This window comes from Naegleria fowleri (genome assembly GCF_008403515.1).
Source record: "Naegleria fowleri strain ATCC 30894 chromosome Unknown tig66, whole genome shotgun sequence".
NCBI classification, from domain to species: Eukaryota; Heterolobosea; class Eutetramitea; order Acrasida; family Naegleriidae; genus Naegleria; species Naegleria fowleri.
Window position 1 is genome coordinate 589107 of NW_025407998.1, and position 15968 is coordinate 605074.

General features: G+C 36.8%; 8 protein-coding genes across 8 annotated transcripts; 4 read left to right on the top strand and 4 right to left on the bottom strand.

Annotated features, from left to right (window-relative positions):
• Positions 1 to 57: 57 nt before the first annotated feature.
• FDP41_009079 (uncharacterized protein) lies at positions 58 to 1393 on the bottom strand (the record flags this gene model as incomplete). The annotated part of the gene is made up of 3 exons (XM_044713000.1): positions 58 to 256; positions 307 to 577; positions 640 to 1393. 3 exons carry the CDS (start codon positions 1391 to 1393, stop codon positions 58 to 60), a joined length of 1224 nt encoding a protein of 407 aa, XP_044557544.1.
• A 351-nt stretch (positions 1394 to 1744) lies between these two features.
• FDP41_009080 (uncharacterized protein) lies at positions 1745 to 3842 on the top strand (the record flags this gene model as incomplete). Its single annotated transcript, XM_044713002.1, has 3 exons — positions 1745 to 2495; positions 2548 to 3091; positions 3137 to 3842. 3 exons carry the CDS (start codon positions 1745 to 1747, stop codon positions 3840 to 3842), a joined length of 2001 nt encoding a protein of 666 aa, XP_044557545.1.
• Positions 3843 to 3947: 105 nt separating this feature from the next.
• On the bottom strand, positions 3948 to 5956 carry FDP41_009081 (uncharacterized protein; the record flags this gene model as incomplete). The annotated part of the gene is made up of 4 exons (XM_044713003.1): positions 3948 to 4234; positions 4296 to 5080; positions 5134 to 5174; positions 5264 to 5956. 4 exons carry the CDS (start codon positions 5954 to 5956, stop codon positions 3948 to 3950), a joined length of 1806 nt encoding a protein of 601 aa, XP_044557546.1.
• Positions 5957 to 6207: 251 nt separating this feature from the next.
• On the top strand, positions 6208 to 7716 carry FDP41_009082 (uncharacterized protein; the record flags this gene model as incomplete). The annotated part of the gene is made up of 1 exon (XM_044713004.1): positions 6208 to 7716. The coding sequence occupies one exon, from the start codon at positions 6208 to 6210 to the stop codon at positions 7714 to 7716; it is 1509 nt and encodes a 502-aa protein (XP_044557547.1).
• Positions 7717 to 7867: 151 nt separating this feature from the next.
• On the bottom strand, positions 7868 to 9859 carry FDP41_009083 (uncharacterized protein; the record flags this gene model as incomplete). Its single annotated transcript, XM_044713005.1, has 1 exon — positions 7868 to 9859. The coding sequence occupies one exon, from the start codon at positions 9857 to 9859 to the stop codon at positions 7868 to 7870; it is 1992 nt and encodes a 663-aa protein (XP_044557548.1).
• A 230-nt stretch (positions 9860 to 10089) lies between these two features.
• FDP41_009084 (uncharacterized protein) lies at positions 10090 to 11328 on the top strand (the record flags this gene model as incomplete). The annotated part of the gene is made up of 1 exon (XM_044713006.1): positions 10090 to 11328. The coding sequence occupies one exon, from the start codon at positions 10090 to 10092 to the stop codon at positions 11326 to 11328; it is 1239 nt and encodes a 412-aa protein (XP_044557549.1).
• Positions 11329 to 11481: 153 nt separating this feature from the next.
• On the top strand, positions 11482 to 13119 carry FDP41_009085 (uncharacterized protein; the record flags this gene model as incomplete). Its single annotated transcript, XM_044713007.1, has 1 exon — positions 11482 to 13119. The coding sequence occupies one exon, from the start codon at positions 11482 to 11484 to the stop codon at positions 13117 to 13119; it is 1638 nt and encodes a 545-aa protein (XP_044557550.1).
• A 79-nt stretch (positions 13120 to 13198) lies between these two features.
• On the bottom strand, positions 13199 to 15869 carry FDP41_009086 (uncharacterized protein; the record flags this gene model as incomplete). Its single annotated transcript, XM_044713008.1, has 3 exons — positions 13199 to 14651; positions 14702 to 15316; positions 15493 to 15869. The coding sequence occupies 3 exons, from the start codon at positions 15867 to 15869 to the stop codon at positions 13199 to 13201; spliced, it is 2445 nt and encodes an 814-aa protein (XP_044557551.1).
• Positions 15870 to 15968: the final 99 nt, after the last annotated feature.

Consider the following 15968-nt stretch of genomic DNA (forward strand, 5'->3'; position numbering starts at 1 on the left):
CTTTGTTACTGAACTCGTTTTAATAAAACGCCTAATACCCAAAAACACAAAAAAGTGTTATCGTTTGTTCATGACTCTTAAAATTGTCTCGTAAGCAGTTTGTGTAACAATAGTTCCTAGACAAAATCTCATTAAATAAGTACTCAATCCAGCATATAGAGCTCGCACACCTCCTGTTTTGTAAATGGATTTACATGCATCCAGCCACCCATTGAAATGTTGTACTCCTTGCTTTTTTCCTTGAAATTGAAGATTGCTTCAAAAGTAATTTTGTTGTCACAAAATAAAACAATGCAAAATACGTACCTGATAATAAGGTCATTTGGGTAGGTCAAAGTTGAAACGGCAATCATTGTAAGAGGGGATAAAATTGGAACAACGACTAGGTATGGCAAACGCAGTGTGTCAATGCAGTACAGCTTCAAGGGTTCATAGATTGAAAAATATAAACAATATACTGCAGCACCAATAGCCACTCCTCGAAAACCGGCATAAAATCCACGCAATCCCTCAGATTTGTAAATGCTGCGAACAACTTGTGAAACGGTGGTTGGCACAGTTTCGGAATTATACATTGCTGCAAAGTGACCATCCAATGTCAACATTACTATTTTCACAATTTTGACTATTGTTACTTACCAATCGTTGAAGCTGTTTGAAGCCTAACTTTAACAAGAGATATAGGTGAAACTAAAACTACACTTATTGTCCATGCTGCCAAAACGGAAGGAACAATCACAGACACATGCCACGGTTCAGCACCGAATTGTTTTGAAAAATTATTTCTACATAGCTCATAAGTAGGAAAGAAGATTGAGTGAGAAATGCATGAGGCAAGAAGTGATGGAGGGAGTCCTCTATACAATGCTTTCCATCCTTCAGTATGGCAAATATTGACAAGCATTCCAAATGTTTTAGAGTTTTGAAAAGCTTTAACAAAGCTCCTTGTTGATTGTAGCGTACTTGAACCATGACTTGGAACCGTTAAATTCATTCTGTCAAACACTTGAATTCTGGTCTTGACAGTATCAAGCGGCTGTGTCGCTGTTGACGTGCATATCCCACTGAAAATTCCAGCAAGACTATAATGTAGAGCATCGCTCTTCCTCAGTCGTTGGTATAATTCGCTCATGGTTTCATATCCCGATGACATTTTAATGGATGCATCGGAAGGCTTTTGAATGACTTGCCTCCTCACAGTAGTACTACTCGTGTCATCAAATTCCATAATGATTGAATCCTCTCCTCCAATTTTTTCATACAATTTTCTAGAGGATGGATAGCTTTTGCTACTACTACGATGCGAAAGGTTACTCGTCGTTGTTGTTGTGGTTCCTGTTGTTGTTGTTGTTGGCAAATCCAGCAAGCTCACCTCTTCGGGTTGTTGGGCCATTTTTTTCTTTTCAAAATTTGACGACCTTTTTCCTTTTCCAACAAGAAGAAAATCTACAACAACACAAGTGATGATGGGAAAGAGTTTGAGAAAAGACCAGCGAATTCGCGTGAATGAAAATAGAGTGGAAAAGACAATTGTTGTTGTTCTTTTTTTTTCTTTATCGAAACTCTTTTCGCCATGTCTCAAAATGAAAGAGAGAATTGTGAATTTGATTGGATCTTGAGACAGAGACGGATTGATCGCGAAGGGAATAAACTTTCTTCATGCCATTAAATGCAACATGAAGATGATTCCGAAAGCGTCAAGTGATTTCCAAACATAAAAAAAAAATATGAAAGCTCCTTCATCATGATGAATCATCATGAATCGTCTTCACCATCACCACCACCACAGGATGCGCATCATATTTTACTGGATGGCAAAGTGGAGTATGAATTGGAGGAATTGAGTAGAATTTTACTTGTTCATGAACAATATCAATTGGTGGAATCATCATCTTCTCTTCGGGAAAAGTTGGAATGGTGGGAAGAAGCCAAGTTTTTGAAAGAACAGGGATTTTTGTTTCCATCATCATCTATCACATTCCAACAACAATTAACGATGGAGGAATTGGAGGAACTCAAATTTGAATGCGAGGATGATGTTCTTCCAAAATATTTGCTTCCTTTGTCTTCATCCCGAAGAGATTTGGAAATAATTTTAAATCAACTGATGAATTGCATTGAGAAGGATCCAGTGGTGAGAGAATGGATTGTCGAAAAAAGCCTTCATTTACTCAACACTAGAGGAAACCAAGCAGAAATCAAGCATTTGTTGGCTTACTTTCCAATAATACTGCAAAATGTATTTGAGTTCAAACAAGTTGATTTAAGAGCAAAAACTAAAGATGAAAATTCGGAGGAGGTTGAAATAGTTATAGATCCAAGAGTAGAAGAAAATATCATGAAGTCAGTCTTATTCTCATTGAAGGACAGGCTTGATCAAAAGCATGTTATTATAGATTTGTGTTTTGCTTTTTTATATTTAAGATCGAAAGAGTATGAAAAGGCAGAAATTTGTTTGGTTCATGTTACGAATGAGAGTGAACTGCTAGATAATGGTATGTCATATGCAGTGTGGAATAATTATCATTTACTCAAGGATCTAATTAGATCTAATTCTCAATTATTTAAAATTGCTTTTGGGACATGTTCTGAGAATTAATTTTAAATTGGACGTCAGCGCCTATTATTTTAGAAAAATTATAAATGAGCAGCCATTTAAAACATTGTACAATATGCATATGTATTCAGCAATATATTTATGGCTTGGAGAGATCATGGAATCCATGGGTTATGATGTTTGGGCAACTGAATGTTATTTGAAATGCTGCACTTACTTTCTAGAACATCCTAATTTTAATCATCCATTTGTGACTATTGGATTTGTGTATTTGAAAATAGCGGAACTGTTTTTTAACATTAATCACAATGTTCAGTATTGTAAAGTATACTATCACAGAGCGTACTTAGCGTTGGAACGACAATATTTTAAAAGAAACAAGACTTTTATTGAGCTATCCCCATTCACTACCAAGTATAACAGAGCATCTATTGCCATACGTTTGGGATGCATTTACTACCTCGAACAACAGTTCAACAAGTCCATAGATCTCTTTACAGATGCAGAGAAGCTGCTATTAGCTTTACGATTTGCGTAAGTTGATATTGAACCTACTTGATTGCTCAATTTCACAAGCAGTACTCGAGATGATGATTCTGAAAAAGCAATTGAAGCTTCTACAAGTGCTCCAACCTCTGTATTTGCCATTCTTCAAACTCTTCACAGAAAAATAGCTATTAATTTTTGTCGACTAGGTCAATATCAGAACGCTGCTCGTTACGTCATATATCGATTAATTTTTGAGACATCACCACAACAAGGTACAGAATTAGATTATCAAAAACAGTTGAATTTCATGTTGCAAGAGAAGGAGAGAGAAAAAAGAGAAAGACAATCCCATGCGAAAGGAGTAATTGCTCAAGAAAATAATGTTTGCTTTCTTGCTTTGTGTTTAATTTCTTTTCACAACGACCGATATGCCGAGGTTTCAAAATATTGTGAATTAATATTTAAAACCAATGACTCAGAAAAGGAAGTGAAATTACCACTACTAACCTTTCAAAAGCTGTTCTCTATTGTTATTATGATGAGAAGATATGATTTAGCTCAGTTAATCCTCTCCAAATATCTACTTTCTAACAAAAGCTATGCACTCGGGTTTTATGTCCTTTTTTTGGTATCTATTAAGAATAGGGATGAAAATGCAATTATTGGCAGTTGGAAAAAGTTTGATGAGGCCTATTCCACCACTAGACCCAACAAGATTTTCGAACCAATGCGAGAATACTGGCCTTTCATGATTTCTAAAATTTTGAATATTAAGCTTCCTGTGAACAGGTTGTAGAATCCTCTGTTCGCTTTGTGAGCAGATCGAAATGTCAACTAAACCATGTTTGAAATTCATAGAATCAGTCCCTCAGGAAGAACAATTTAATTGTCAAGTTTGATTTTAAGCACACAGGTTATGGAAACCCATATACACTCCTGTTTTGAGATCTACTACCGAATCATAAATTCCTACACCTCCCATCAATAGTGTGGCAGAAAGTAACACAATTGCAACGCACAAAATAATTAAGGATCTCTTTCCCCATCTTTCAACAACAAATGTCACGAAGAAGAAGCCAACAAAGCCTGAAAGGAAACCAGTAATACCATACAAAAGACCATAATCAAGAGGAATTCTTCCAACAATGATAAACTGAGCAGAAGAAATTGAGGATGTAAATAAAATCACTAATTATTGACAACAATGTTTAAATTATTCTCAATTAAAACAATTCAATCAACTACTTACTAAAGGCAGCAGTGGCAGCTCCAACTGCTGGATCACTTCCCAACAAGAGCAATAGTGGAGATTTGATCATTCCTCCTCCAATTCCAAGCATACTTGCAAGAATACCAGCTATTAAACATGCTCCTGGATAAAGAGTGACATTAATCCAGTTCCATTTAACATCTCCTTGCACAAACTTGTGTCCATTTCTAACCTTTTTTCGGTAGTCAATGAGTAAATAAATGGCAATGATTATCATGATGACTCCAACAATAGGAAAACTCAATCCGACAAGCACCCAATATGTAACACTGCACATTTCAATCCCAATGATACTTGGAGCACCTTCGCCTCCTCTCAACAAACTGAGAGTGAAAATGATCAACCAGCACAATATCAATATTAAAATTTTGATAATTGGTGTTCTCTTGATCACTTGCCAACCCCAACTTGGAATTAATTTTTCTTCAGCAGCATCGGCCTCAGAGCTTGGTATCAAATTAGTTGATGGGGTAACGTCTGTGACGGTTGAGGGTTCACTTGGCAATTCCTCATTGATATCCTTATTGACAGATCCATAGGCATCTTGTGTTGGTTGCTCAGCAGTTAAAGGTTGATATTCTTCCTTTTTCTTTCGTTTGAACAAAAATGCAAAATCAACTCTAGCTCTTTGGAAAAACTTGTAAAATGACAAAACTGTAGTAATCGTCAGAACAATAATTACAGACATGACAATCACCCATTCTGGACAAGTAATATTCAAAAACACTCCAATAATTGTTCCTAGTAAAGTAGCAGGCTCCATCCTATTTAGATTTTTTGGGATTGTAATTTTTAAATTTTCAGACATGAAACCTACATGAGCGCAATATCGAAATCGATCAATGGTCTATTTGCATACTATATGGTGATTCACATCATAATAAATATTAATTAAATATAAATGCTTCAATATCCTCGGAACCAGATATTTCACACAAACTACCTACGGGATGTCTTCTAACGAGCAACGTAGCAACATTTGTAATTGCGGCTCCGAAAATCATCACCTTTGACAATGGAACAGCTTCTTGTGCATTGAAGCGACCAACCACGTGAAGCAATGGAACGAAAACTCCTCCACCACCTGTACCACCAGCACTACTCAACACAGAACCAACAAAGTTTGACAAGACTGAAAATAGGTCAAACAATGAAAAGTAATCCAACAAATCTTTGTGTTGACAGATACCACCTGTAGAACCATTTGTCTGATTCATATAAAAACCCGTAAATTTGCAACTATAAACAGAATCCACTTGCGTGCTGCATTGAATAGTTTCATTACACAATGAACACTTTCCCATCGCACAGACAAGTTTCATCAAACCACCACAATCTCTTTCCAACGTTTCTTCCGTACAATTCTTTCCCAATACAGCTAATAATTTTTGCTCCAAAGGAGGTGCAGAACCTAAAGCCTCCACTTGATGAGCTATTAATGTCATCATCACCACAAAGAGGCAGCAAGAGATCATCAAAATTGTTCCGAAAAATCTTTGAGAAGTCCTTCCGTCCCTTCTTCTCATGTGAGGTCTGTCTGCAAAAAGACCACCATTCTGCGTAGAAAGCCACCACCACGACGATGATGATGATGATAATTTCAATGATGAAAAGGCTTCCAGCATGTTTTGTGGTGCCATTTTTTTTGGTTTCATGTCCTTATTTGTTTTAGGAGTTTTGTTCTCCGGGATTGCTGTTGCTTTGCGCGAGGGTATGGCCGTTCCTACTGAATGTTAACTGAGTGTTGAATTCATAAAAACTCTTCAATTTACAGCTAAGAGCGAGCGCGAGAATGTTGAAAATCTATCAAGCACCTTCATCATCATCATGATATAATGAATGAGGAGTTTTCGCGAGAATTGTTCTCAACATTCAAAAAATTGTATTCACAATGATCAAGTCTCACCAATTGTCGCGCTCTCCTTTCAATACCACTCTCATTCAACAAGCCATTCGTTTGCTGTATGATCATCATCATCATCATCATGGAAGCAGCAATCCATCGGGAAAAAGTGCCAGCTTGATCGTCTCGGGAGTGGGAAGCACTTCATTGGCTTGGCTCTTTAGCGTTTCGGGAGCAAGTTCTTACATGATGGATGCTCATATTCCGTATGGAATGTCTGCAGTGAATGAATTATTGTTTGATCATCCTGTTTTGGATTGTGTTTCTCGTACGAGAAATCTTCATGAAGAGAATGAAACATCACAAGAATTGAAATATGTGAGTGAGGAGGTTGCTGTTCGGATGAGTAACAAGGCTTTTGCCAAGAGTGCTCATATTTCCTTCTTTTCCCGATATCAAGAGATTTGTAAGAACAATGTTGAAAGGCCAACAAGCAACATGGTGCTTCAAAATTATGCCAATTGTTTGATGAATTCTATTGGACTGGGGTGCACAGGAGCAATCCGAACTTTACAACCAAAGAAAGGAAAGCATCATGCGTTTGTTGCAATGAAATGTTCTGAAAATGGAAAGTTTGTTCACAAAACGTACAGTATTGAGTTGGAGAAAAATACGCGTGAAAGAGAAGATGAGGAAAATCTAATTTCGTTGTTAATTATTCGAACATTATTGGATAATTCCCTTCCTGATTCGATGAAAAGGGAAGAAAATGCTAAAACTATCCTCACCGAATTAGATCAATATTTTAACAATCTATTGTTGGAAAATGAAACAATTAACCACAAAGAATGGTCAGAAGAGGTTTGGAATTTTGATAACGACAGCTCATTAATTGGCCTTTATTCTTATTCAAGAAATGTCAATAACGAGGAGACTATTTACGAGCTGGGTCGTGAAGAATCTAATTTATTTTTAAAGGAAAAGTATTTGAATTTTATACTATTTCCTGGAAGTTTTAATCCTCTTCATCATGGGCACGTTCAACTAATGGAAAGAGCAAAGGAGGTTGCCCTCAGTCATTTATCAGATTTTGAAAAGAGTATTGGATTAGAAGCTTTTTATGAAATATCTGTTCAAAATGTTGATAAGAAAGGAATTGATATTAGCATTCTGAGAGAACGATTAGAAGGCATGAAGATTGTGTCTGATCGTTTCTCCTGTCTCATTACCAAAGCTCCTCTGTTCGCTCAAAAAGCAAAACTATTCAACAAGGATTCCAAAATTTTTATAGTGATTGGCTCTGATACAGCGATAAGAATTGTGGACACTAAATATTATAACAACAGCGAGGAAGAGATGATCAAGGCATTAATGGTTTTCAAACAGCATAATTGTATTTTTTTGGTGGGAGGAAGATTGGATCAAAAAGACAAGACTTCAAACAAGTTTGTCACAATGCGTGACATTAAGGTTCCCAACGGATTTGAAGAAATTTTTGTTGAAATTCCTGATTTCAGAGTTGATGTCAGTTCTACTGAGCTCAGGAACAAAAAGTAAAATTTATTAAAGGTTCAGAACCGATAGAAGTTGTTTTTTTCAACCAATATTTGAAAAATTTTTATGAATTGATTCTATGAGTGATTAACGACCAGAATTCATTGTTTTTTGAAAAATCCTTGTAAAATATTGGTGATTGCAATAAATATATTTATTTCTTGTGCTTCTTTTCAAGCTTTTTCTTAACCTTCTTTGGTATCTTGTTTTTTCTTCGCTCTCGATTATATTCTTTGACCCATTTTTTTCGTTCATGTCTTTCCATATTCTCGAGATCTGGAAGAGGAGGTTTCTTTTTTTTGCCTTTCTTTCCATTCTTACCCTCTTCGTTGGTGTTTTCTGTATCTTCTGAGCTACTAGAGGCATCATCGCCTGCTGCTTCATCACCATTATTATTGAGGTTTTCTTCTCCTTGTTCTTCCACAGTACTCTTCTCTTTATCAGCAACGAGAGATGCTGAATGATCTATAGAGGGTGTTGCTGTCTCTTGTTGTTCAGGCTCTTGCTGATTTTCTTCCAATTTTTTCTGAATCTTCTCTGCTTCCTCTTCGGTGAGTCCAAAAGGTGTTGTAGCGGCACCTGATAAGTCCATATTGATTCCTGTCACACTTCTGTAGAAAATATCATCCGTGTTTTCTTGAAGTTCAATCTGTTCTCTGTGAGCTTCATAATCCATAATCTCTGTCAAGGTACGTGGGATGTAAACTTGTTTAAATACTTCAGCATCCACTTCATCTTTGGCTGTTATTGGAGGTCTATCTTGAATTTTTTCCATCATAGTTTCTAAATAAGAGTCAACCATGTCATCGGTTAGAGTAATATCTGTTACAAAGTCAAATAATTCTCTTGTTGTCATGATGTTAGTAAGTCCGTTCTTGAAGAAGAAGTTTTTAACATTCTCACAATCTTTTCTCAAAAATTCGAGTGCATTAGGATGATCATTTTCAACACTCTGAGACACATCAATAAAATATACTCTTCCTTTAAAGTAAAGCAAGTTGTACTCGCTCAAGTCTCCATGAACTAGTTTTGCTTTTTGATACATGGTGCGAACAGATTTTATGATGTCAAGATAAATTTCTCGAAGTTTTGTCAGAGAAAGTTTTGCATCCTTCAGTCTTGGAGCTGGCCATCCGTTCTTTCCAATAAATGACATCACGAGAACATGCTGTTTTAAAACATGAACCTTTGGACATGGTATTCCAACATTTTCCAATCTTCTTAAATTTCTCATTTCTTTTTCTGCCCACACTTTAACCATCTTTCTAGGATTGTGCTTGGAATAGCCTGACTTGAATCTATACTCTCCAGTGACGTATCTGTCTCTGTCCTTGAACACCAAAATGGAGGTTTTGTAAATTTTAATGGCATATTGCTTTTCAGAATTTTCTTCATCTTCATCTCCGCAAGCATAATAAACGTTTGCCTCTTTACCTGTGGACACACATCCATTCACAGAATAAAAGAATCCATTATTCATTAATTTAAAGAGAATCATTCTTGTTCTGGTGTCAATCACTTGTTCTACAGTCGCTCTTTCCTCCAATTTGTTCGTTAACTTGATTCGTGATTCTAACTCCTTCTTTTGTACTTTTGAAATATCTGTTCGGATCGATGTTGTAAGATTAATTCTTCCGGAATACTTGTTAGATGAAGAGCTTGGAGTGCTGGTGTCTCTTGAATGACTATTATTCTCAAGAGCTGATGATGTACCTCCTGAAGAGGAGATGGCACTTTGACGTTCCGTGGGAACAGAGTTGTTGCTATCATTCGATGCGGCCACACGAAAGTCCTCATCATTGTTGTACTCATATTCTTCATCATCATCATCACTATATTCCTCTCCGATATCATAATAATCATATAAAACATCTCCTTCAAAGTCATCATGTAAATAGGAAATTTCCGTTGTCTTTTTTGATCCGTGATATTGTTGAGTATTATGATAATTCCTCATCACTCCCTTCATCTTGTTCATCTCTTCATTCTTCATGAAACCATCTTCTTCCGATTCTTCATCTGTTGTTTGTTGGTGGTCATTGTTTACAGCCATGGAAGAATGACTCAACAAACTCGTCGTGTCCATTCCGTTCATCTTGTAAAACTCCTCGAGTGTGAGGCGTTTCGGTTTTTGTGAAGAAGGCATTTTTTTTTCAAGAAATTAAAATTCAACTTTTTTTTGAACTTTTTTTTTCCATTTGAAAGACGAATTGAGAAAGAGTCTATTTAAAAAGAGTTTTCATTAAGGTGAATTCTATTGGAAGGATCACAGTTTTGTGATCTTGCCCTTAATTCCTAGTTTCTTTTGGTATCAAGTTCCAAGTTCAACCTCCAGATGAGGTGTCGTGTGTCACATTTACCGAACCATAAAAAAAAATGATTTCTTCTTCATCACCATCAACAACCCTCCACCACCACCCACCAACATCTCCACCACCACCCTCACGACGAAACATACTCATTTCGGGATTAGGTGGTGGACTCGATATCCACAACTCCATGCTCATGTACTTGCTTTTCAAAGAAGGAAAGACTTATTTAACATCAACTTCATCACCACTAATGGCTTCATGTACTTATGATCATAATCATGCTACTACTACTACTACTACGACTATTACGACGACTCAAGAATTTCCCTATTCGATTGAAAATATATATTTAGGCTCCATTCGTCCCTGTAAAACTTCCGATATTGAAAATCCGTTACAAATTCTCTCATCAAGTGTTGCCTTGATTCATTCAGAAAGTAAAATTAAAATCAAAGGACGTTATTTGGAGCCCACTCTTGCCTCCGTATTGAATGAAAACATCTTTTTAATGACTGGTTCTCCGACGGATACACATTCGAATATAAAACAAAATGATGAACACTGGAATGGAATTGAGAATTTAAAAGAAGGCCTCAAAGATGTCGTTCAACGTTATGAATTGACGGATTTGATTGTGGTCGATGGTGGAGGAGATTCTTTGATCTTGAAACCTTCAGATTCTATTGATAAAATTCATTCTAGTGTATTCGCGGGAGGAGATGCTGTGGTCTTGAGTGCTCTCCATAAACTCTCTCAAGAAATGCCACAATTGAATTTAATTCAAGGAATTATTAGTGTTGGATTGGATGTCAATCGAAAGGCTTTTAAACAAAATATTAAAGCCATTGCACATCGAGGAGGATATTTTGGAAGAATTAATTTTGCAACTGGAAAAGACAAGGATACTCGAAAACATTCCAATGAATTTGTGAATGCTGTCACTCGATATTTATTTGGAAATGAATGTATTCGAAAGAATGTTTTAGAGAAATTTTTCGAACTTTCTGAACAATATTTGGTCCTTCAAGAAGATCACTTACCACAAAGTAGAATCATTTCCAACGAAACTCGCCCTACTCGTTTCATGTCTCATACAGCAGTTGTGACGTATCATGCTTTGAAAGGTAATTTTGGATTGAGGAGAACCTTTGTACCATGGGAACCTAAATTACAGCAAGGAAAAGGAGTGATGGTAGAGGAGGATCATCAGTGGATGTATTTGGTGAATCCAGCTATTGCAGAAATGTTGAAAATCTCTCAAAATAGAAGTGAATATGACCAATTGAACAACCTTGAAAAGTAAGGTTGTCAATATATATCAAGATAGAGGTCTAGATTACCATTGGTCCAACCTACCTTTGAGATGAGCAAAAAGGACATGTCAAATCTTGACGTTGTCAAATGTCATTATACTGTACCTGCTTTCGCGGGTTGTTTTACAATATTTTAAAAAAAAATGTCAACCACTCTTATGACCCGCGACACAGGCGCTTCCTCTCCGCCACAATCCATTCTTCAAAGAGATGAAAAATGCCAAAGCTTTGTCAAAGCCATGGCATCCATCTTGGAATCTCCTCGATCTCCGGGATCTCCTCCTCCCTTGTTGTTGATGGTGAGCTTTGAGAGTGCACGTTCTCCATCGAACACTTGTTCGAACAATTCAACGAACCAAACGATGCGCTCACCCGAACAGCAGCAACAAACGCAATCGGAAAAAGAACAAAGTGACTCTTGTGGTGGTGTCAGGAAGGAGAAATTAGAAACAACGACAAAGACAACATCCACGGCAACATTAATAGAAGAAGAGAAAAAAATTTCGAATTCGACTAATAATCAAGAAAACAGTGGTGTCATTCCTCCACCGCCACCTTTGATACCTATTGTTGTCACCAACATCACAACGAGAAACACGTTCAAACTGTCAAAAATTCATGACACTCCTTCAAAAACAAAATTAGGAGAAGCTTCGTCGCATTCTTCTTCTCAAATCTCCAAGTCGATACCAACCACAGAAACATGTTCAACAATATCACGAACTGACCACACATCGAATGACTACATTTTGACAAATTGCCAAAATGAAGCGACAGAATCTGAAAAGAGTATTCAAAAGCAAAATATTGCCTTATTGAGAAGTATTGTCATGAAGAATAAGGTTACATCTAGTAGTGGAAGTAGCAATAGTTCCGTTAGGTTTAGCCGCAGTGAAACTTCAAGTTCCAATAATTTGCAATTGGGAGATTCTAAAGTTATTGTTCATTCATGCTCATCATTGAAAAATAATGAAGAAAGCGAGGATGTAGAAGATGATCATTTAGTGGAACAAGTGTTAAGCTCTCCTTCTTCAAATTCAGTTTTTGAAAAAGCAACAGGTTCAAATTTTCGAGAAACTTTTTCACAACCAGTGGATACGTTTATGGAAGACACCGTTCAGGATTTACAACAAGTGGAAAATCATATACAGAGGATCATTGAGACAACTCTCGTGGACCTTTCAAAAAGTAACTTGACATGTAATATTGAAAACCTCATGAAAGCTGAAATTCCATCCGCACTCGATCGAATTCTTTCTTGTCTCATGAAAGCAAATGATTACATGCGAGTAAGGTTTTCTGAAATTGAGACTGTGATTGATGACATTCAGGCAAAAGCTAAAATACTATCCAAGGAAATACCATTGGAGAGACATTTTCAAGCACATGCACAAAATAAGACATTATTCAGTGACTTGACCTTAGAGCTCGATATTGATGATCTGAAGAAGAAGGGCACGATTGAATTAAGCGAGACAGACTTTTCATCAAGCGTCGTCAAGCAAATCTACACACGAGTAGCAATGGTGGATTTATCATTTCCTTCGTATTATCAAGTCCTGAAAAATGTTGGAACACCGTTAGAATTTGATGAGACGGATCTTGTAGTGGATCATAGAAGCAGTGTAAGCATTTCTTATCCAACAAATAGGAATAGTCTTGCAAGGCCAACAAGTACAACAGCCACTGATTTAAGTACATCCTCTCCTTCTGCTTCTAATTCTTCATCAACGCAACAAGATGCGTTGTCACCAGTGAGTGTAAGAATTTCCACATATTAATTGATATTCTTCCATGTTGTTGTGCTTGTTGGTCAAGTCCACTTGGAGTGCACTCATTAAGGAAAAAAGTCTTTTCTAGTTATTTATAAACGAGCTTCTTTGAAATTAACACATCGTTATCCCATACTTCTTCATAGAGAGTGCCATCTGGTGCACACAACAAAGCATGACCCTGTTTAGCAGATAAGTGCCACGTTCCTTTAAGATATCCACCCTGCGCAAAGAAATAAATTCCTTGTCCGTGTTTCTTATCTTGCTTGAATCCTCCTTCGTAGACATCTCCGTTCTTGTACACATATCGCCCTTTCCCATGTTTGCAATCATTTTCCATGTCTCCTTCGTAGTAACCATTAGGAAGTATAACCAATCTTGCTTTTCCACTCTTCTTTCCCTGTTTCCATTCACCGTCGTACATAGTAACATGATCTGAATAAATTAAAGTTCCGTTTCCATGTGGATAACCATTTGAAAATTCTCCCTCGTACACAGATTTGTCCTTAAACAGATATTTTCCACTTCCATGAGGAAGATTGTTATCAAATGTGCCTTCATACGATTCGCCATTGGAATAGACAATAATTCCTTGACCTTTCTTTTTATCAAATTCCCAAGATCCAGAATAGCTATAAGCTCTACATCGATAAACTCCATTTCCATGACGAAAGTTGTCGAAAAAATCTCCCTTATAGATGGATCCGTCTTTGTACTCCATTTGTCCTTTTCCTTGCTTTTTTCCGTTCACAAAATGACCTGAGTACGTTGTTCCAGTGGAATAATAAAATGTACCTTTTCCATGTGGTATTAGACCTTGTTGATTGAGTTGTGCATTAGCGTATTGTCCAATATATTTACCTATGTGTGAAAATGAGACTTCCCCATACTCGACCTTAGAGTTTGGAAGGCCCTGATTTGCGTTCCTTTTTTCTTGTCTGTGACCAAAGCCATCGTCTCTTTGGGTTGTTGATTCTGCTGGAGTAAAACACAAGTCCTCTGATCGATCGACCTCATTGTTCATTTTAGACGAGGGACCCATTAATTTTGAGCAATACTTTGCAAGGAATTCATCTTTTTCTGCTTTAAAAGGGGGACAAGAAAGGGAAAGTTGCTCGTTCAATCTTTCTACATGCTTCCTTGTTTTTTCGATTTGAAGATTAATGTCCTCGATACTAGACTCGTTGAGAAAGCTCTTGTCGGATTCAAATCTCTCCTTAACAGGAATTGGTGATAAAAAGGTTTCTGTCATTCCAATCTCGGATGTTTCTTGGACTGGAACTTTGTGATTGATGTAAGCTTTGTGTGTGGGAGAGCAGGGATTGTATTGTGAAAATAACGTGCTGATATCATAATTTTCACTCTTTGTTTTTCGATTATTATCGGTAGGTGAGGAGAAAAGCATTGGAGTTGAAAGGATGTTTTTCATTATGGACAGTGGGGAAGAATCTTTTTGGGGAGATTCTATATTCGCTAAGTTGTCAACGATTTCAACGGAATCACAAAATCCTGGTTGAATAATAATTGGAATAGAAAATTCTCTGTCACAGTTGTTGATTAATGTTAATTGTGATGTATATACACAACTTACTGAGATGACTTATTTTTTACTCCCACCACCAAGAAATGAGCAAAAACAAGGAGACATTTTTCGGAGAGTGGAATCCAAGACTTTGAGAAATGTTTTGGAATTCGAAGATCAATTTTAAAGGAATCTTCGAATTGTTCTTTCCTTTCAGGTTCTAACGAAATTTCTTCTTCATGGATGGTTGCGTTGTTTTGCTTTTCTCTTATTTGCTCAACGATTTTGAAATGAAACATGTCGTCAGAGGTTAAATTCTTGATCAAAATTGATAGTGTTTCATTTGATGAAACCTGCGAGTTCAAATCCAATGAAACAGTCTCTCCATTTTCGAATGTAATGGTTTTTGTTGATGTTATTAATTTCTGTTGCGTTGACTTGGTTATTTTGTTATTTCCCTCCAACACTTTAAACAACGACATGGTTGAAAGCAAATTATGTGCCTCACTTTGGGAGTTGCGTTCTGCAAGAGCACTAATGATATATTCAACGCAACAGGTGGGTTTTGAAAAAGTAGGTGTAGAATCATGATCCAATTCGAACGAAAATTCAAAAGTATGATTTCCAGGGACAAGATGCAAGTTCATAAAGATTGTTTCTTTCTTTTGAAAAATGTTTTCCGTCCTGTCTGCAGAATTTTTGAAAATGCATTCTTTCCCGAGCAATTGAACAGAAACTTGAAGAAATTTTGCACGCTTTGAGTTATCTTCAAATTACATTACACACCAAAAACACGAACAATACCTTTTTGTAGTTCAACATGAATAGAAGTTTTAAGCCTTACGTATCCTTGAACTAACTCCCCAGGATAGAATTCTTTGGTGAACTTTTCATAATGAATGGTTAATTCCAGAACTAATTCATTATCTCTTTTTCTATTTGGTGATCTTGAACTAGAGCTGCTTCCATGATTAAATATAATCATCTTTGGTTGATTACAAACATTGGTGTTACTAACAATAGTCTCATTTTCAAATGAAAGATCATCATAAGGCACGGCGTACAACTCGGAGCTTGTTGTGGAACATCCGCTATCGGATTTGTTAAGGAGGTGTTGATCATCCTTAGGTTCTTCAAGGAAGGTCATTCTACTCCTTTGTTCTGCTCCTTGTAGGTTGTTGTGGTAACTTGAGTTGCTTTCATCATCGTGAAGGCGAGAGGGAGCCAGCGAGGACATTCACGATTTTTTTTGTAATTGTTGTTGAACATTGTTGGAGATCGTTCTGTGAAGGAAGAAGGAAAAGAAGGAGATGTAATGGAAGTAATTTGAGCTCAG